The sequence below is a fragment of the Schistocerca serialis genome, chromosome 10 (assembly GCF_023864345.2).
Source record: "Schistocerca serialis cubense isolate TAMUIC-IGC-003099 chromosome 10, iqSchSeri2.2, whole genome shotgun sequence".
In the NCBI taxonomy this organism is placed as follows: domain Eukaryota; kingdom Metazoa; phylum Arthropoda; class Insecta; order Orthoptera; family Acrididae; genus Schistocerca; species Schistocerca serialis.
In genome coordinates, this window is record NC_064647.1 from 199,898,979 (window position 1) to 199,919,585 (window position 20,607).

Sequence of the window (20,607 nt, forward strand, 5' to 3'; positions counted from 1 at the left end):
AGAGATTTGACGGAGATCTGCATATCCACAGATGGAATCATGAAAGGGAATGGAGGGTAAGTATCTGCTTCTCTAGCCAAATGGTCAGCCAGTTCATTCCCCGGGATGCCCACATGACTTGCAACCCAGAGAAAGACAATGGAGCAGGTGGCACGGCCAAAGGCAGAGACAAGGTCATGGACAGCAGAGAGCAAAGGGTGATGAAAGTAGCAGGCTGCTCATTGAGATGGTACAAATTAAAACACTGGCGGGTGAGGCCCGAAAAACAAAATGGAGGGCTCTGTGAACGGCTACAAACTCTGCTGTGAACATTCTACATGATCCTGGCAATAAATGGTGTTCTAAGCCAGTGGGAGATGTGAAAGCATATCCCACCTCTCCTTATATCTTGTCTTAGAACCATCAGTGTAGAAGATGCTGGTGCCCTGGAATGCTGCAACGATGGCACATATAAGATGCCAGAAAACCATAGGGGCAACAGAGACCTTACACCCTGGAATAGGTCAGTCCTAATCCATGGTCTAGGCACCATCCAAGGGGGCATGTGGGAAGAAATACATGGGGCTCATTCCAGTGAGTGGAGATGGAGATCTTGATAGAGGCAAGTGAGACGCATTCCAACTGGCAATCCTACCCATGGGCAGTTAGGAGGGAGACAGCCCCCGTTCGCAAGAGGACAGGGTACATGGGACGGTCAGGGAATTGGTGAATGGTGATTGTGTAAGAAACCAAGAGTTGGCTCCGCAATATTTGTAGAGGGGGAATACCTGCTTCTGTGAGGAGACAGTGAATGGGACTAGAGTGAAAGACACCAATAGTCAGATATACCCCACAGTGACGGATATGGTCAAGGTGATTCAAAGAAGAGGGAGCTGTGAGCCATAAATTTGACTACCCAATTCTAGTCTGGACAAGATCAGAGCTTGGTAAAGATGGAGAAGAGCAGTACATTCTGCACCCCAAAATGTGTGGGCTGGAGGTGAATATCATTACGCTTACACATGCATGTAGTCTCTAAGTGGTGAATATGGGGCAGCTACATCAGCTTTTTATCAAAAATACGGCCCACGAAATTGGACCATGCTACAACATCGAGGAGCTGGTCACCTAAATAAAGTTCTGGATCAGGTTGGACTGTGGGTCGACGACAAAAATGCATAACCCGCGTTTTGGAGGGAGTAAACTGGAAGCCATGGGAGATGGCCCATGCAGAGGCCCGTCGGATGGTGCCTTGGGGCCAGTGCTCAGCAGGTGCTACCGAGTGGGAGCTGCACCAGACGCAAAAATTGCCAATGTACAATGCCAATGTAACCACAGGCCCAACAGAGGTTACAAGCCCATTGATGGCTATGAGGAAGAATGTGACATTTAACACAGAACCCTGTGGGATACCGTTCTCCCAAATCCGAGGGGTACTGAGTGAAGCGACAACTCTAAGCCAGAAGAGCTGGTGAGATAAAAACTCTCAGATAAAAATTGGAAGGAAGTCATGCAAGTCCCAGTGATGGAGGGTAACTAAAATGTGATGGCACCAAGCATTGCTGTACATGCCTCATGTAGATCAAAGAAGACCACAACAAGGTGCTGGCAGTTAGTAAAAACCTGTCAGATTACTGTTTCCAATCTGAGTAAATGGTCATTGCAGACCGTCCTTCTCGGAAGCCATACTGATACGAGGACAAAAGGCCCTGAGATTCGAGTACCCAACATAATCTGAAGCTAACCATCCGCTTCAGCACATTACAAAATGCATTTGTCAGGCTAATTGGGCAGTAGCTGTCTAGAGACGTAGGGTTCTTCCCGAACTTAAGGACGGGGATAACTATACTGTTTAGCCCTTGCTACAGGAAAGCACCCATGAGCCAAATGCGGTTGAAGACCCTGAGGAGACATTACCTGTGGGGAACGTCCAATTGTCAAATCATCTGGTTGTGGATGGAATCTTAATGTGGGGCCATGCCACGTGAAGAAGTAAGAGCCTGCAGTAATTCCCATTTCGTGAAGGGTTCATCATGGGGTTCAGGGTGGTGCGGGTTGGAACAGAGGAGGTCTGTTCAATCAGCATTTCCGTCGGAGAACGGTAGCAGTATAGGAAGAGGACGCTGGTGTTGTCACAAAGTGTGTCACGAGGTGTTCTGCTAGTTCCAATGGATCAATGTGCAGAGCACTTCGCAGGCTAAGACCTGGATAGTTGACTGTCACTGGTGGCCCAGAAGGCTTCGGAGCTTGGACCAAACCTGTGATGAAGAGGTATACGTCCCCAGGGGGAAACATAGTGCTCCCAACATTTCTTTTTACTCTGCTTATAAGGAAATGAGCCTCCACACAGAGACGCTTAAAATCGAGGAAGCTGGTCTGTGAAAGGCGTCGTTTAAACCGCTGCAGCACCCGTCGGCAGTTCTGGACAGCGATTGCTACATCCTTTGCCCACCACAGTACTGATCCATGACAAGGGGGCCTGTGGATAAGGGGACAGCAGTGCCAGCAGCATGAAGAATAGTGGCAGAGACGTCTAGCATGACACCATAACAGCAGTTTGAGAGGGAGGTATCAAAGCACACAGCAGATGTATATAAAGGGCCAATGGGCCCTGCAAAATGCCGAAAGTGGGGCCCGTCTGCCTGGTGGCAGCAAGGGAACAATAGAATCACCAGAAAGTAGTCACTGTCATCCAGAGAGCAGGGGAGGAGATCATGAGATTGATAACAGTAAGAGTGCCACGAGTGGCACTGAAGAGACTAGGGGAATCATTACTGAGGGGAGACAAATCGAAGATTTAATAAGTTGATCAATTAGGAGACCCCTACCCATTGAAGTGGCACTCCCCCACAGTGGGTGGTGGGCACTGAAGTCCCCAAGGATGAGAAACAGGGGCTGGAGTCACTATATTACACTGCTGGATGGGCCCTACCCTATGACGGGCCCGACTCCTGATGCTGCAGAAGTTGGGGCCAGCTGTGGATGATGTGGGCCAGCACGAGGTGCAGTGTGAGGTCGCGGCACTCAAGCGGATCTTGACATGCGAAGGCCATCTTTCCACGACACCGGAGCAGGTCGGGGACATGTGGGCGGTGCACCTGCACGTCGCCTTCGACAGTGAGGCCCTCTCCGAGTCTGCTGCCATCCGGGGACAGCACCAGTGGGTTGCCGACACCAGTGGTCTACTCTCTGGGCACGACTTCATCAATGCCACCCGCCCCTGCATCAACACCTTTCGACATCATGGTGGAGCCCCATCTTCGAACATTGGAAGGTCTCCGCGTCGTTGTGGTCAAAGACGGCCTGCCTGCATAGTCGATGTCCAGATAGTCAGCAACCACCTCCGATTTGACTGGTGCCACCAGCAGAAGGCAGTGAAGTACAACACACTGTCGGCCACCTTGAATTGGAGGAGAACATGGTCCCCACAGTCCGTGAGCGACCTCCTGAAGCTAGGCTTCAAGGTGCGGGAGTTCGCCGTCATCTTGTCCGGGCTGCTGACGTCGTACTGTGCATCGTTCAGGATCTTTGAGCGAAAGACAGTACAGCGCCCGATGCCCAAGGCTGGTGCTGGGTAGAGTGCTGGCTTCTCTCTCCCTGATTCCTGTGGTCTGTCACAGGAGCAATACTGTCTTTATTCCTATTTTCATGTTCTTGTCTTATTTTGTAAATTTGTTATGTTTATCTCTCTATGTAATATATACATTTGGAGCGTGTTGCCAAACGTAAGCTCCCACTGTGGTGGGGGTACTGGTGAGCTACTGTACTCCTATGCACCATTTTCATTTCATATATGTATGAATAAAGACGGCTTTAAACGGTGCAACATAAGGAAGTGGCCTACCTGGAGAAAGGTCGACACTGCAAATGGTGATTGTCAGAGTCATTGGAACTCTAACCGCTATTGCTTCCAGGTTGGTATAAAAGGGGATCCAGTCACTAATGACATCGGACAAAGTGCAGACCCTGCCAGATGCTGCCCGGGCCAGCACGGTTCTGACAGAATGCCCAATAACCATGAAATGTTCGAGAGTGGTCATCACAGAAGCATGTTTCTTGAAGAGCATGACAGAATGTAGAACAGGAGGAAACAAGATGATGTATTTCCACTAGGTGATGACAGTATCTGTTGCAATCCCACTGGATGACAGTGTGATGAGAGTCCAGGTTAGACATAAAGAAGCCGAGAGGAGGTAATGTTACTCAGTCAGTGGTCATCACCGACAAGGATGGAGTGACAGCCATAAATAAGATGTCAGACTCAGGTTGCGCGGGGGTAGATGGCACGTCCAGGGGCGTAAGTTTCTTCTTCTTCTCTTTTGGAGGTGGAGGAGGGCAGGGTACAGAGGGAGTACAGGCGTCTGCAAGATTGTGGTAGGAGGCTTCCTACCTGAGAGAAGGCAGGGAGAGGGGGCCTGGGTTGGGGGGGGGGGGAGGGGAGGGGAGGGGGCTCATCACCAGCAGGTGCCGAAGAAAGGGGGCCACTGGGTGGGATGTCATGGGAACTCCAGGGGTGGGGGAGGGGGAGAGGGAGGGAAAGGGGGAGACGGAGCTAGGGTATGGAAGAGGTAGAAGGGGAAAAGGATGTAACAGAGGCAAAAGTTGAAGAAAGTGACACTGGATGGGGTCTCTCATATTTTTGGCGAGCCCCAGCATAAGGCAGGCAATCCAGGGACATGTACCCTTGGATCGTGAGCGAGTGGAGTGGTGGTCATGACAAATGACACACACAGATGGTGGAACACAGGGGCTTCCTTCATGCAGTGGGTATCCACAGTCAGCACACAGAGGGTCTGCCATACAGTGGGAAGACATATGTCCAAAACGCAAGCACTGAAGGCACCTCACAGGTGGTGGGACGTAGGCTTCACGTCACATCTGTAGCACATAACCTTGACATTCTCTGGGAGGGAATCCCCTCAAAAGTAGAATTAAGGCACTGGTATTGGTGTGGTTGTCTCTTCTGCACATGTCGAACAAAATGAACTCTGTGTCGCTCCAGATTAGCCTGGAGTTCCAAATCAGTTTGCAGGATGAGGTCCCTATTAAAAATCACTCCCTGGACCATATTCAGAGATTCGTGAGGGGTAATAAGACACTGAGACATTGTCAAGATGATCACAAGCACGAAGAACTGCAGACTGAGTGGCAGAAGAAGCTGTGATCAACAGGGAGGCCGACTGCATCTTACTGAGAGACTCCACTTCACCAAACTTGTCTCTGATATTTTCCACAAAAAAACAATGGCTTTGTTGTGGTGAATTCGTCCCCATCTGTCCTAGGACAGACGAGGTAGCAGGAAAAATCTTTCATCCCAAGACGGAGAGCCTGACCCTCCTCCCATGGTGTAGCTGAGGAAGGGAAGGCTGCTTGGTCATACACAGCAGTATTCAATGATCCTTCACCATTTGAAGAGATGACCGTTTGAGAATGGTCCGATTTTTGCAGCTTGATATGCTGCATGTGCCAACCATCTGCTCTGATACCACTCCAACCTCACGGGCAGCACCTAGCCACAACAAGGGCCGCCTGGCATGGTGGCCATTGCTGGGAGTTCCAGTGCTCCAGGAAGACATGTAACCATTCCTTGGCATACATGGGGAGGGAACAGCTCAGGTATCAGTGGTGTGATACCTGTATTGTCAAGGGGCTCAGTCAAGCCAGATGGGTACATAACTGCTTCATCACACAGACTGGCTACATGCGTGGTGACCTAGCAGAGTGGAGGGGGCTTCTTCCCCAATTGGCTCACACTAAAACTTTAGAAATGGAGGTCAAGCCTCAAGCAGGGACCTAAACACCAGACAGGATGAAAGAACAGGCACAAGGAACAAAACTGCAAGCAATACAAATCAGAACACCGAGAGAGGGGAAGGAGGGGGTAATAGGGCCCCGTGTGCACCACACAAACACAAACACAAACACACACACACACACACACACACACAAATTGTGAGCCCCGGGTGAGAGGATGGATACAATACTGAAGGCAATATAGTTACCAGTAGTGGAGACAGTGAAGTGTGTGAGAGGTGCTATACCACACGGGAAAGCGAAATTTCTAGTGCAAATAGTGAAATGGGTTTACGATGGTCTTTACGCCTGGAGAAATGGAAAAAGTGTGGTTCGTTCCTCTTTGCATGTTTTTTTGCTAGCATGTGTTAAGTGAATCCATCTGATCCAACATCAGTAGAAGAGGCTTTAGCCTCCGTTCACAGGCACAAGTGGCGTACAGCCATTGAGTGGGAGATGGGTAGCCTAAAACACTACAATACATGGCAACCTGTTGACAGATCAAAAGCTGATCATGTAGTTGAGAGTAAGTGGGCGTTTACTACAAAGAAAATAAGAGGTGAGATTACTAAATTGAAAGCACGGTTAGTAGCTCTGGGCTATTGCCAGATATCTGAAGTAGATTACAAGGAAAGCTACAGCTCAGTAATGAGACAAAGTAGCAATTGCAGTACTTAGGGGATGAAAAATCAAATACAATGATGTAGAAACTGCTTATCTTAATAGCCCCATAAGTGGCAGCATTTTCATGGAGCAACAAAATTGTTTAAAGTGGTGATAAAGTGTGTTTAGTAAATAACAGTTTGTATGGACTTCAACCCCCACCCCCCCCCCCCCCCCCCCCCCGATGCCATGGACCTTGCCGTTGGTGGGGAGGCTTGCATGCCTTAGTGATGCAGATGGCCATACCGTAGGTGCAACCACAACGGAGGGGTATCTGTTGAGAGGCCAGACAAACGTGTGGTTCCTGAAGAGGGGCAGCAGCCTTTTCAGTAGTTGCAGGGGCAACAGTCTGGATGATTGATTGATCTGGCCTTGTGACACTAACCAAAACGGCCATGCTGTGCTGGGACTGCGAACGACTGAAAGCAAGGGGAAACTACAGCCATAATTTTTCCTGAGGCATGCAGCTTTACTGTATGGTTAGATGATGATGGCGTCCTATTGGGTAGAATATTCCGGAGGTGAAATTGTCCCCCATTCAGATCTCCGGGCGGGGACTACTCAGGAGGACGTTGTTATCAGGAGAAAGAAAACGCGTTCTATGGATTGGAGTGTGGAATGTCAGATCCCTTAATCGGGCAGGTAGGTTAGAAAATTTAAAACGGGAAATGGATGGGTTAAAGTTAGATATAGTGGGAATTAGTGAGGTTCGGAGGCAGGAGGAACAAGACTTTTGGTCAGGTGAATACAGGGTTATATACACAAAATCAGATAGGGGTAATGCAGGAGTAGGTTTAAAAATGAATAAAAAAGAGGAGTGCGGGTAAGCTACTACAAACAGCATAGTGAACGCATTATTGTGGCCAAGATAGACACGAAGCCCATGCATAATACAGTATTACAAGTTTATATGCCAACTAGCTCTGCAGGTGATGAAGAAATTGATGAGATATATGATGAGATAAAAGTAATTATTAAGGTAGTGAAGGGAGATGAAAATTTAATAGTCATGGGTGACTGGAATTTGAGAGTAGGAAAAGGAAGAGAAGGAAACTGTAATAACACTGTTCACGTTTACATCGCACTTCACTTAGCGTAGACCGGGACTGTGTCCTAGGCACGCCCGATGTTAACTGACTGGGCCCAGCCCATGCTGCCGGAGTTGTTGTTGTTGTTGTTGTTGTTGTTGTTATGCCGGCAGAGGTCGCATCCAAATTCTCGCGTGCCCTCTGGTGGACGGGGCTCTACTTGCGGCAACTACCGTCCGTGACGCGCCGTGCCAATGTGCGCCTCCCGCGATCTTTCTGGTGGCTATTGCACTCCTCCTCCTTCAGGGGGTGAAGCCACTGTGATCCACTGCGTCGGAAGGTGGAGCGTCTGGCAGGAGCAATGACCTTCACATCCATTGGAAGGCCGGAGTCGAGGGGATCTGCCAACCCTCAAGCCGGAACCTTCGAATACGGCTGGAAGTGACCCACACGAAGAGGCCCCTGTCGTCCCACAACCGGAGCCCGGGACAGAACGGGCGACAAGCTGTCGAACTCCAGATCCTGTTCCACCTCGGGAGGGGCAAGACCCAGTGGCGGGGACGATGGGGAAGGGACGACCACAGGTGAACCAGCCTCCTGAGAAACCGGGCCTGCTAGGGGGGGCGGCTCTCGCTGGGGCATCTCGAACGATGGCGATGCCGGTGCTGGAGCTATTGGAGGCTGCCAAGGTTGAGAACCATCGCAGTGCGGCAGAGTCATAGCGGGCAGAGGAGGTAACGTCCCCTGCGAAACCAACACAGGTGCCGGCAATGGGGAAGCCGGTGTCCGAGAGGTCGGAGGGTGGGTGCCCGAACATGGACATAGCTGATTTTGGTGACGACATACCACCTGGTCCCCCGCCTGCAAGGTATAGAGCCGGCGGCCATTATGGCGCAGGACCACCGCCGGTATCCAACGTGGATTGCGACCAAACCCACGGGCCCAGACTGACATACCCAGTGGAAAGCCAGGTACTCCGTTTTGTGAAGACTGGTGAGGACCAGGCCGGAGGAGGTGCAGCAGAGTCCTAGGCTGACGCCCACGGAGGAACTCTGTGGGGCTGCGTTCTCCCATGGGTGTGGTCCAGTATGCCGTCAAGAAAAACATCAATGCTTCCTCCGCAGGAAATTCATGCACATACTTTTTCATCTGCGTCTTAAATGTGCGCACCATGCGCTCGGCTTCCCCATTCGAATGTGGACGGAAGGGGGGAGAGCAAACGCGCCTACAAAAATCCTGGAAGGTCTGCGAAATAAACTGCGGTCCATTGTCCGAGACCAGTGTGATTGGCAGAGCTTCCACAGAAAAGATTTTTGCTAGTGCCTGGATTGCAACTTATGAAATGGTTGAGGAGCAGCGAACCACATATGGGAATCGGGAATAAGCATCAATGACAATGAGCCAAAAGCCATTGAGAAATGGGCCCGCAAAATTGATGTGAACACGTTCCCATGCTTGGGTTGCCGGTGGCCATGAAGAGAACACTGCCCTGGGAGATGCTTGTTGGCTCACACACTGGGAACAGGTGGCCACCAAGTGCTCAATTTCTCTGTCAATACCGGGCCAGTACACATGTATGCGGGCCAAGGTTTTAGTACGGGAAACACCCCAGTGCCCCGCACGTAATAACGTGAGGACTTCCCTTCATAAATTTGCAGGAACAACCACGGGAGGAGCTGTATCATCGGTAGCCAGAAGGAGAACTCCTTCCAAGACCGAGAGGCGGTCTCGTAGATGAAAATAATTACGAAGAGGGTCTGAGGCCCAGCCCGGAGGGCGGGATGACCACCCCTGCTGAATGAGGCGAACTACTTGCTGGAGAAGCGGGTCAGCTGCCGTTTCCCTGGCGACTCGAGAACTAGTGATCGGGAAGCCATCAACCGCTTGGCGGGACACCACATCCAAATGAAAACACATAATCTCCTCTCGATCGAACGTAGGATCCGGGCCCACTGGAAGACGGGAAAGAGCGTTGGCGTTGGCATGCTGTCCTGTAGGGCGAAAATGAATGTCATAATGGTACATAGAGAGGAACAAGGCCCAGCGCTGTAGTCTGTGGGCCACCCTATCCGGAATCTGAGAGGCGGGGCCAAATAACGATATTAACGGCTTATGGTCAGTGATTAACTGAAACTTCGTGCCATACAAGAAAGAGTGAAACTTGGTAACAGCGTAGACAATGGCCAAAGCCTCTTTTTCCACCTGGGAGTAATGGGCCTGCACGGGACTAAGCGTTTTAGACGCAAACGCCAGTGGTTGCTCGGAACTATCTGCGTTGCAATGGGCCACGACCGCCCCCACCCCATACTGCGAAGCATCTGTAGCCAGGACCAACGGCTGATGGGGATCAAAAGTAGTCAAACAAGGGGCTGACGTGAGGAGGCCCTTCAACGAGGTGAAAGCTCGCTCGCATGCAGGCGACCAATCAAAAGGAACACCCTTGTGCAGAAGGCAGCACAGGGGGCGGGCTATACTGGAAGCCATGGGAATAAACCGGTGGTAATAGGCTATCTTGCCTAAAAAAGCTTGTAACTCTTTCAGCAACGTGGGCCGAGGAAGGTCGACGATACCTTGGACCAAACTTCCTAGTGACTGGATGCCGTTCCGAGAGATGGTGTAGCCCACATACTCAATGGACGGTTGGAAGAAGGTTGACTTATGCAGGTTGCAACGCAAGCCCACAGACCTGAATTTGAGAAAGAGGGTGCGAAGGTTGTGCAAGTGTTCCTTCGTGCTGCGGCCTGTGACAATCATGTCATCCAGGTAATTAATACAACGAGGGATTGTCGATGCGACATGCTCAAGATAACACTGGAATATCGCCGGGGCACTGGATATTCCAAAGGCCAACCGCTGGTATTGGTAAAGGCCAAACGAGGTGTTGACGACCACCAGCCGTTTGGCGTCCTCATCAAGTGGTATCTGATGATAAGCCTCCGACAGATCGATTTTCGAAAAATATTGGCCTCCCGCCACGGCGGAGAACAATTCATCAGCACGAGGCAAAGGATAGGTGTCCACCACCAATTGGGAATTAATGGTGGCCTTGAAATCGCCACAAAGACGTAATTTTCCCGAGGGCTTCCTTACAATAACGAGGGGCGAAGCCCACTCACTGGAAGAAATGGGAAGAACGACCCCTAGGGCTATCAGCTGGTCTAGCTCTTCCTTTACCTGAGGGCGGAGAGCCAAGGGGATCTGCCTCACGTGTAGAAAACGCGGGCGAGCCGACGCCTTCAACGTTAAGTGAGCCTCAAAATCTGAAACACGCCCCAGGCCCTCCTCAAAAATATCTGGAAAGTCTGAGATCAAAGATTCCAATGATTGATAGGGAACGTCTTTGGAGACCAACTGTATGGTTCAGCGATAGAAAAACCGAAAGCTTGAAAGGCATCCAGGCCAAAAAGGTTAGCGGAGCTCACATCACTGACAACAATAAAAGTAATAGGCCGAGTGACTGATTTGTAAGTCACGTCGGTAGCGAATTGACCCAGTAGGGGAATGAACTGTTTACCATAACCACGTAGACGTCGGTAAACTGGCGCCAACGGGGGCGATCCTAGGTCGGAATAAGGTTGTGCATTCAACAACGAAACTGCCGCGTCCATATCTACTTGCAGTTGTAACCGGCGCGACCGAACCGACACCTCGATAAAGAGTTTGCGTGCCGATGCGTCGGGAGCCTGGCCCGATGAAACTTCCTGAATGTCAATGTCCATGTCCTCTGTACCTGCTTCCTTCGATTCTTTTGAGGCTGAGCGGCAAACTTTAGCAATGTGACCTTTTTTATTACATTTGCGACAAACGGCCCAACGCTGGGGGCACTCTGACCGATCATGATGTATATAGCACGACGCACAGGACGGCAACAGGGGCCGACGGCCAGAATTCTGTTTACGCGCCATGCGGGAGCAGCCGTAACGGCCGGATTTACCGCTCGCACGTCGTCCACTCCGGACACAGTGGACGCGGCCGCACCGCCCTGAACCACCGCGATGTCGCACCACGCTTCCAGCTGTTGACCTGCTGCATGAGAGACTTCATGCGATTGAGCAATGGACAGGACTTCCTCGAGGGAAGGGTCTTCTAACTGCAGGGCCCGTTGCCGGACCTCCCTATCAGGGGCCGAACGAACAATGACGTCGCATACCATAACGTGGACATACGACTCTCGCGACTGCTCCGTGACAAAACGACACTTGCGACTAAGATTGTGCAGGGTAGCGGCCCACGCCCGGTAAGACTGATGGGGCTGTTTCTTGCATTGATAGAACTCGACCCTAGCCGCCACAAATGCGTGCGGCGGCGATAATATGAAGACAGCAATGAACACAATGCGTCACAAGACAAGGACGAGGGTTCCTGCAATGGCTCTAGCTGCCGCAAAACTTGATACAGCGAGGGAGATATCCAAGACAAGAAGAGAGCACGACACACCTCTGCATCGGCAACATGAAACGCCTGGAAATGCTGCCGAAGGTGACGTTCATATGCGTCCCAATCCTCCGCCGTCTCGTCATACGGGGGAAAGGGAGGAGGGAACGGCACTGGAGCAGACGGCGTGGAGAGCAACGTCGGAAGCACTTGTTTCATGGTGGCCATGAGCTCCGTCTGCTGCGCAACCAAAACCCGCACCAAATCCTCCATGCCGTGGAGAAGCTGCGAAACCGGAACAATGACGCAACACGCAAAAGAACGACCCCACTCGTCGCCAATTGTGTAGTAACACTGTTCATGTTTATGTCGCACTGCACTTAGCGTAGACCGGGACTGTGTCCTAGGCATGCCCGATGTTAACTGACTGGGCCCGGCCCGTGCTGCCGGAGTTGTTGTTGTTGTTGTTGTTGCTATGCCGGCAGAGGTCGTGTCCAAATTCTCGTGTGCCCTCTGGTGGACGGGGCTCTACTTGTGGCAACTACTGTCCGTGACGCGCCGTGCCAATGTGCGCATCCCGCAATCTTTCTGGTGGCTACTGCAGAAACATAGTAGGTGAATATGGATTGGGGGTAAGAAATGAAAGAGGAAGCCATCTGGTAGAATTTTGCACAGAGCATAACTTAATCATATCTAACACTTGGTTCAAGAATCATAAAAGAAAGTTGTATACATGGAAGAATCCTGGAGATACTAGAAGGTATCAGACAGATTATATAATGGTAAGACAGAGATTTAGGAACCAGGTTTTAAATTGTAAGACATTTCCAGGGGCAGATGCGGACTCTGACCACAATCTATTGGTTATGAACTGTACATTAAAACCGAAGAAACTGCAAAAAGGTGGGAATTTAAGGAGATGGGACCTGGATAAACTGAAAGAACCAGAGGTTGTAGAGAGTTTCAGGCAGAGCATATGAGAACAATTGACAGGAATAGGGGAAAGAAATACAGAAGAAGAAGAAGAAGAATGGGTAGCTCTGAGGGATGAAGTAGTGAAGGCAGCAGACGATCAAGTAGGTAAAAAGATGAGGGCTAGTAGAAATCCTCGGGTAACAGAAGAAGTATTGAATTTAATTGATGAAAGGAGAAAATATAAAAATGCAGTAAATGAAGCAGGCAAAGAGGAATACAAACGTCTCACAAATGAGATCTACAAGAAGTGCAAAATGGCTAAGCAGGGATGGCTAGAGGACAAATGTAAGGATGTAGAGGCTTATCTCACTAGGGGCAAGGTAGATACTGCCTACAGGAAAATTAGAGAGACCTTTGGAGAAAAAAGAGCCACTTGTGTGAGTATCAAAAGCTCAGATGGAAACCAAGTTCTAAGCAAAGAAGGGAAAGCAGAAAGGTGGAAGGAGTAATAGAGGGTCTATACAAGGGTGATGTACTTGAGGACAATGTTATGGAAATGGAAGAGGATGTAGATGAAGATGAAATGGGAGATATGATACTGCGTGAAGAGTTTGACAGAGCACTGAAAGACCTGAGTCGAAAGAAGGCCCCCGGAGTAGACAACATTCCATTAGAACTACTGACGGCCTTGGGAGAGCCAGTCCTGGCAAAACTCTACCATCTGGTGAGCAAGATGTATGAGACAAGTGAAATACCCTCAGACTTCAAGAAGAATATAATAATTCCAATCCCAAAGAAAGCAGGTGTTGACAGATGTGAAAATTACCAAACTATCAGTTTAGTAAGTCACAGCTGCAAAATACTAACACGAATTCTTTACAGACGAATGGAAAAGCTGGTAGAAGCCGACTTCGGGGAAGATCAGTTTGGATTCCGTAGAAATGTTGGAACACGTGAAGCAATACTAACCTTACGACTTATCTTAGAAGAAAGATTAAGGAAAGGAAAACCTACGTTTCCAGCATTTGTAGACTTAGAGAAAGCTTTTGACAATGTTGACTGGAATACTCTCTTTCAAATTCTAAAGTTGGCAGGGGTAAAATACAGGGAGCGAAAGGCTACTTACAATTTGCACAGAAACCAGATGGCAGTCATAAGAGTCGAGGGGCACGAAAGGGAAGCAGTGGTTGGGAAGGGAGTGAGACAGGGTTGTAGCCTCTCCCCGATGTTATTCAATCTGTATATTGAGCAAGCAGTAAAGGAAACAAAAGAAAAATTCGGAGTAGGTATTAAAATCCATGGAGAAGAAATAAAAATTTTGAGGTTTGCCAATGACATTGTAATTCTGTCAGAGACAGCAAAGAACTTGGAAGAGCAGTTGAGCGGAATGGACAGTGTCTTGAAAGGAGGATATAAGATTAACATCAACAAAAACAAAACGAGGATAATGGAATGTAGTCAAATTAAGTTGGGTGACGCTGAGGGAATTAGATTAGGAAATGAGACATTTAAAGTAGTAAATGAGTTTTACTATTTGGGGAGCAAAATAACTGATGATGGTTGAAGGAGAGTGGATATAAAATGTAGACTGTCAATGGCAAGGAAAGCGTTTCTGAAGAAGAGAAATTTGTTAACATCGAGTATAGATTTAAGTGTCATGAAGTCGATTCTGAAAGTATTTGTACGGAGTGTAGCCATGTATGGAAGTGAAACATGGATGATAAATAGTTTGGACAAGAAGAGAATAGAAGCTTTCGAAATGTGGTGCTACAGAAGAATGCTGAAGATTAGATGGGTAGATCACATAACTAATGAGGAGGTATTGAATAGAATTGGGGAGAAGAGGAGTTTGTGGCATAACTTGACAAGAAGGAGGGACCGGTTGATAGGACAAGTTCTGAGGCATCAGGGGATCACAAATTTACCATTGGAGGGCAGCGTGGAGGGTAAAAGTTGTAGAGGGAGACCAAGAGATGAATACACTAAACAGATTCAGAAGGAAGTAGGTTGCAGTAAGTACTGGGAGATGAAGACGCTTGAACAGGATTTAGTGGCATTGAGAGCTGCACCAAACCAGTCTCAGAACTGAAGACCACAACAACAACAACAATGGACTTTACCATGCAGGTAAGGACTGGAATGATTTTTTTCTGCTCTGCGAGGAAAAAGTTAGGTTTTTAACATTGTGAGAAGGATCTTTGTGTATTCTCCTCTAGCCATTTGATCAATGTGGTTCATATTGATGGTGTTGTTGTAACAGGGGAGGAAAAGGGGATTGAAAAATTCAAGAATGTTTTGAAATCTCACATTAGCATTAAAGAAATGGATGAGATGTAGTTTATTTTAAGACTTAAGATTGAGCAGTCTCAAGGGAAAGTGAAATTAGAACAAACCAGTAACATTCAGCAAACACAGGGCGTAGCTACACCAAGTAATGACAACCATTTTGGTGAAGATTAAAATGACAAGCCATTTGATCAAAAATTGTACCAAAAGGCAGTGGATTGTTTGTTGTATACGTCCACATGTATTCTATCTATATTGCCTTTATTGCAGGAAGGTTGAGTCAGTTCAACTCTAAACCAAGTATTTCTCATTGGACCAGAGTAAAAAGGGCATTCTGTTACCTGCAGCAAACTAAAGAATTGAGCTTATGTTTCAATGCCAGTTGTTGTGATCTAAGTGCGTTCATTGATACTGACTGGGCAAATGATCCATCTGATAGTAAATCTGTAACAGGGTATATAATTTTGTTAGCTGGAGCAGCAATCAGCTGGAAGAGTAAGGGGTAACCCACTGTAGACACCTCTACAGCAGAAGTGAAATACATTGCAATATTCGACATGTAAAGAGTGAAATGGTTTGTAGACGTTTTAAATGAGATCAGGTGTTCTGAATTTGTTAAGACTACCACTTCAGGTCAATGCTGACAACACAGATGCCATTGAGCTTACCAAGAAAAAAGGGTGTATCAGAAAAAAGCAAAAATATCAGAGCGTGCAATCATGAAGCAAGGCAGACTGTCTTGGATGGTTTTCTTAAATTTGTGTTAACTGATGACAACAGCGCAGACATTTCAACTAAAAGCCTTTGCAATATTAAAACTGAGTGATTCAGAGACATGTCAGGATCAAAATAAGTATTAGGCCTATTTCACACTGGACTACCAGCCTGTTAAATTTTGCCTCAGCTGTTTGATAATGTACCGTATTTATGCAATATGAAACTGATAAGTTATTCTCTTATAATGCCCACTGAGGGGAAGTACTGCAATTAGGTTTACTTAATGCAATGACCAACATTCAAATTCAGTGCCATTTCCCAAGCACTCGGAAGCCAAGGGTTTCTATCGTAAGCTTCACTTCTCTTATGAGCTTCTTTGGTGCAGTTCAAGTAGGGTGCAAAAATCTCTGTGAAAAGAAAGTAGTGTGATGGTAGTGCCATTCTGTATATTGTATCTGTGTGTTTTCTGTAATACATTTATCAAAAATGACAATGTGTGGTTTTTAATTCAACTGCAAAACCACATCCATGTGTCAATACTCCCTGCACATGTAAATATTACAACACAGTCCTTCACTTGCAGCAACTGAAGCTGTGCTCTTACATTGCAATGTAACCACATTCCCGAAGAAGAAGACAATATCTATGATAACCTAAATTATATGTTAAGACATAGCTTGTCTTATTCTTATTATTCTCATTATTTTACACACAGCAATTTAAGTTGTGTTCTTACATCCTAGCCCAAAATTACATGCGAAGGCATAACTGCTTATTCCTATATTGAGTGTATATTAATTCTACACAACTGTGATCCACCAAGAGAAGAATTTCATTTTGATAATATCATCCAAATAGCTTACAACCAGACTCAAAGCCATCAACAATAGAGAAAGTTAGAGAAATCATAAAACTTAAAAATAACAAGGCATCAGGAGAAGACAATATAGTTGCTGAATTGTGGAAATGCTTTATTGACAATGTTATACTATGTCTAGGCCCGTAACATAAATAATCAATGAAATGTATACAATAATCAGCATACCATTAGAATCGACACCAGCATTAATACATCCATTACATAAAAAAAGCAAAGAAAATTGACCCTAACAATTACAGAATGACCCCCCTTTTGACTGACACACATCCAGTCTTGTACATGGCATTTTTAAAGAAAGATGAAGTTTTCCACCCACAACTAGAAAATTATACAGCAGGATTTAGGAAGGAAATGTCTTGTGCAGAGCAAATACTAACTATAAAGGATGGAACAGAAATGAGAAAAATCAGAAACTTGAAATATTTGATATTTTTTATAGAGTTTAAAAAGGCATATGAATGAACTGATAAAAATAAATGACATTGCAAAGGGATTCGGACCGGACAATAAAACAACAGAAATAACTACAGGAACTTTAACATCGAAGGTAAAATTTATGAAAGAATTGTCACAATCATTTGAAATAAAATCAGGAGTAAGAAAGGGAGATTGTTCCTCACCTCTACTTTTAAGTTGAACAGAGATGGTAGTGAAAGAATAGAGGAAATCCATCAAAGTGTCTAGCTTCTGCGGATGATATGACGTTAATTACTGGCTCACTGGATGACGCCAAAGAACAAATCACAGAATTACAAAAACAATAGACAAAATAGGCCAAAAATGTCACCTGAAAAACACACCTCATGACAAATATCAACAAAGTGCCTCCTGCCTGCACCCATAAAATAATCTTAAAATTCACAACGACATGACATCTAAAATAAAATGTTCCAAATACCTAGGATAATGGATAACAAGCAACAGAAAAGAATTACAGCCTTAGAAAATAAAGTAGCCCAACATAAAAAGGAATGGGCAGTCCATATGACGAAAAACATATAGGCCCTATAACAAAAAAAAATCTTTGTTCTGGAACACAAATTAAGACACTATCAAGGAGTTTTATGAGCTGTAATACTGTATGCAGCAGAACACTTCAACTAACAAGCTCTTGTGACCTTGAAAAACTGGGAAAAGTTGAAAGAATAATTCTAAGGATAATATTGGGTCCTCGGAGTAATAGTAATGTTAATACAAATTAAGATCAAATAGAGAGGTCTATTTGAAAATGGAAAATCTAACTAATGCAATGAAGAAAAAGACTAGACTTTTATGGACATACATACCGAATGCATAATAACAGACAAACCACACAGATCTCCAACTTGTTAAACAGCTACAAATTCAGATCTGCATGGTTCGCCGAAATTGACAAGGGCATGGAAAGCACTGAAGTGTGAATGAACATATTAGATAACAGAATACATTTTTGGAGAAGTAACACAACAGGCGAGATTTCAGAATAGAGACAGAACTGCAAAAAGGAAGAAAGTGGAACCAGGAAGAAGAGGAGCAACATTCTAGAAGGATGAAGTAAGTCTAGGAGCAAATAAAATTATACACAAAGACGTAAAAAACCAAAGTTGATTTATCGTACACTCCAAAACAATTATCTGAATGACAGTAAATACATACATGCGGACGCGCGACAACTAACACGTCTGCTAGGCTCGCTATAATTGGCTGACGAGATCACGTGTTCTCTTTTGTGATTGGCAACAAATCCAGCAGTCGCCATCTTAATATTAGTGATCCGAAAGATAACTTGTCGTATTTGTGGATATCGGGTTAATGCTTGCGTAGCCCAAAAATATGCAGTTTCAAAGATACAGCTATTAAAGATATCACCGAAACGCGTCGTTTGCAGTACAGATTTGTGGTGCTACAGCCGCATGAAATCCGGTAATGGCCTATAATAATGTTATTTAGTTTGTAACGCTCATTTTTTCAGGGTCTTTCCGATTTACATGTGTGGTGCGTGTCACTGTAACAGCGTTCTTGTGTTTATTGGAAGAGGTATTTATGCATTTTAAGTCTCTGCAAACATTTGTTTTAATTTCATTTGTTCGTTTCCTACTTACATTTGAACTGAATTGCTCTGCAACCTTTTGTTGTTGGCGGTCGGTTAACCGATTGGGATAACCACTTGCAATATGCTGCGAACTGTTGTCATCAGTTTGTTGTTGTCGCCGTCTTGTGAGCTCTGACGCGCAACGCTCCGTTTGTTTACTGTTTACACTTCGGTTATGCGAGTTCGTGTCATCGTTTTGCTCACGAATTTCCATTTGTATAGTAGTATCATTTTCTACGTGTTCTACGCTATTGTTAGTGGTTTCTTTAGTTGGGTTTTCAAAACATTTTGGCGTTTGTAAGAAATATTCTTCTAATCGTGCATTTGAAGTGAGAACTGTATCTAATTTTGTATTTATTACTGAATTATTGTTTGATAGTTCATTTGTCATCTTGATAAGGCTTTGTACGAGCTGAAATAAATTGACACAGTTGTTTACGCAGTTTTCAAATTTTTTTGGTCCATGCGTTTCTTTTCCGCCGAAAAGTTCGATACCTAACCTCTTTTCACAGGCTTCACAATGAAACTTAATTTGCTCGTTTGTACTCGTTACAGCACGAGCTTCACTGCTGCTGATACCGACACAGTCATTGTGGAAGAATTTTCTACACCACAATCCACACACTAAAATTATATCCGTGCTTTTAACTCCTTTTTTGCATATTACACATGACATATTCTCGTCACTTGCCGCCATCTTGGCTTTTAACAAAATAATGTGTTAGAGATCAATAGTGTACATACTAATGTCGTACATCACCAGAATAATTACGATTAATCGATTGACTGTAATGTATTGCGCATGCTTAATGCGCGATTTTAGTTTTGCAGACAGACACGCTGTGAGGTGGCGTTGTATTCAAGTTTTGGCTTATAACTTGTGAAGGAGTAGTAGTGACATGTCGAAGGAAATAACTTGAAGTGATCGGAACATTCACGCTAGAAATGGTTATCTTTAACGTGAAGTCAAGTGTATATTTTTGTTTATTTGTAACATAAGTCCAGGAAGTGGAAATCTAACTTTTGACAAACCCTCCAAGTCACTGGTTCACTCCTTCTGCTCAACCCAGAACCAGGAGGTCATGATCAGTCATGGAGACAATGCTGCAAATTACTATGAGGTGGCAGAAATCATGAGGTACCATATAATATTGTGTCAGACCTCCTTTCCCCCAGTATAGTGCAGCAACTCGATGTGGCATGCCGATCCTATAGCTGTCCAGAAATGCAAAGTGTTGCCGGTGCAGGATTTTGTGCATGAACTGCCCTCTGGATATGCCCTATCAGTGTTCAATGGGATTCATATCAGGCAATCTGTGTGGCCAAATCATTCACTGGAATTGGCCAGAATGTTCTTCAAACTAACCGTGAACAGTTGTGGCCCAATGATACAGCGCAAAGTTATCCATAAAAACTCCATAGTTGTTTGGAAAGAAATGGTCTCCAAGTAGCCAAACAAAATAATTTCCAGTCAATGTTAAGTTCAGTTGGACCAAAGGACTGTATCCATTCCATGTAAACACAGTCCACACCTCTATGGAGCCACCGCCAGCATGCACAGTGCCTTGTTGACCAGTTCGTGGGATCTGTACCACACTTGAACCCTACCATCAGCTCTTACCAACAGAAATCATCTGATCAGGCCATGGTTTTCCAGCCATATAGGGTCCAGCCAATGTCATGAGCCCGCTCTGCAGGTGATGTCCCGTTAGCACAGGCACTCGCGTTGTTCATCTGCTGCCATAGCCCATCAACACCAAATTTCGCCATACGGTCGTAATGGATGTATTGGTCATATGTCCCACATTTATTTCTGCTTTTATTTCACACATTTTTGCTTGACTATTAGCATTGACCATTCTAAGCAAATGCCGCTGCTCTCAGCCATTAAGTGAAGTCAG

At 46.1% G+C, this 20,607-nt stretch overlaps 1 protein-coding gene and 1 long non-coding RNA gene across 5 annotated transcripts in view; one reads left to right on the forward strand and one right to left on the reverse strand.

Moving 5' to 3' along the window:
* Window positions 1–19,407, reverse strand: part of LOC126424832 (zinc finger protein with KRAB and SCAN domains 8-like) — a 160,762-nt gene extending 141,355 nt beyond the window's left edge. The window contains exon 1 of one of the 2 annotated variants that reach the window (XM_050087639.1): window positions 18,717–19,407. In XM_050087639.1, the coding sequence (XP_049943596.1) occupies window positions 18,717–19,403 (687 nt within the window). In that variant the 5' untranslated portion in view covers window positions 19,404–19,407. Of the gene's footprint in view, window positions 1–17,921; window positions 18,081–18,716 lie in introns of those variants that run through there. The other variant, XM_050087640.1, reaches the window with a different exon arrangement.
* Window positions 18,376–20,607, forward strand: part of LOC126424833 (uncharacterized) — a 30,754-nt gene continuing 28,522 nt past the window's right edge. For all 3 annotated transcript variants that reach the window (XR_007576221.1, XR_007576222.1, XR_007576223.1), the window contains exon 1: window positions 18,376–18,537. This is a non-coding gene — a long non-coding RNA (uncharacterized LOC126424833). The remainder of the gene's footprint in view (window positions 18,538–20,607) is intronic.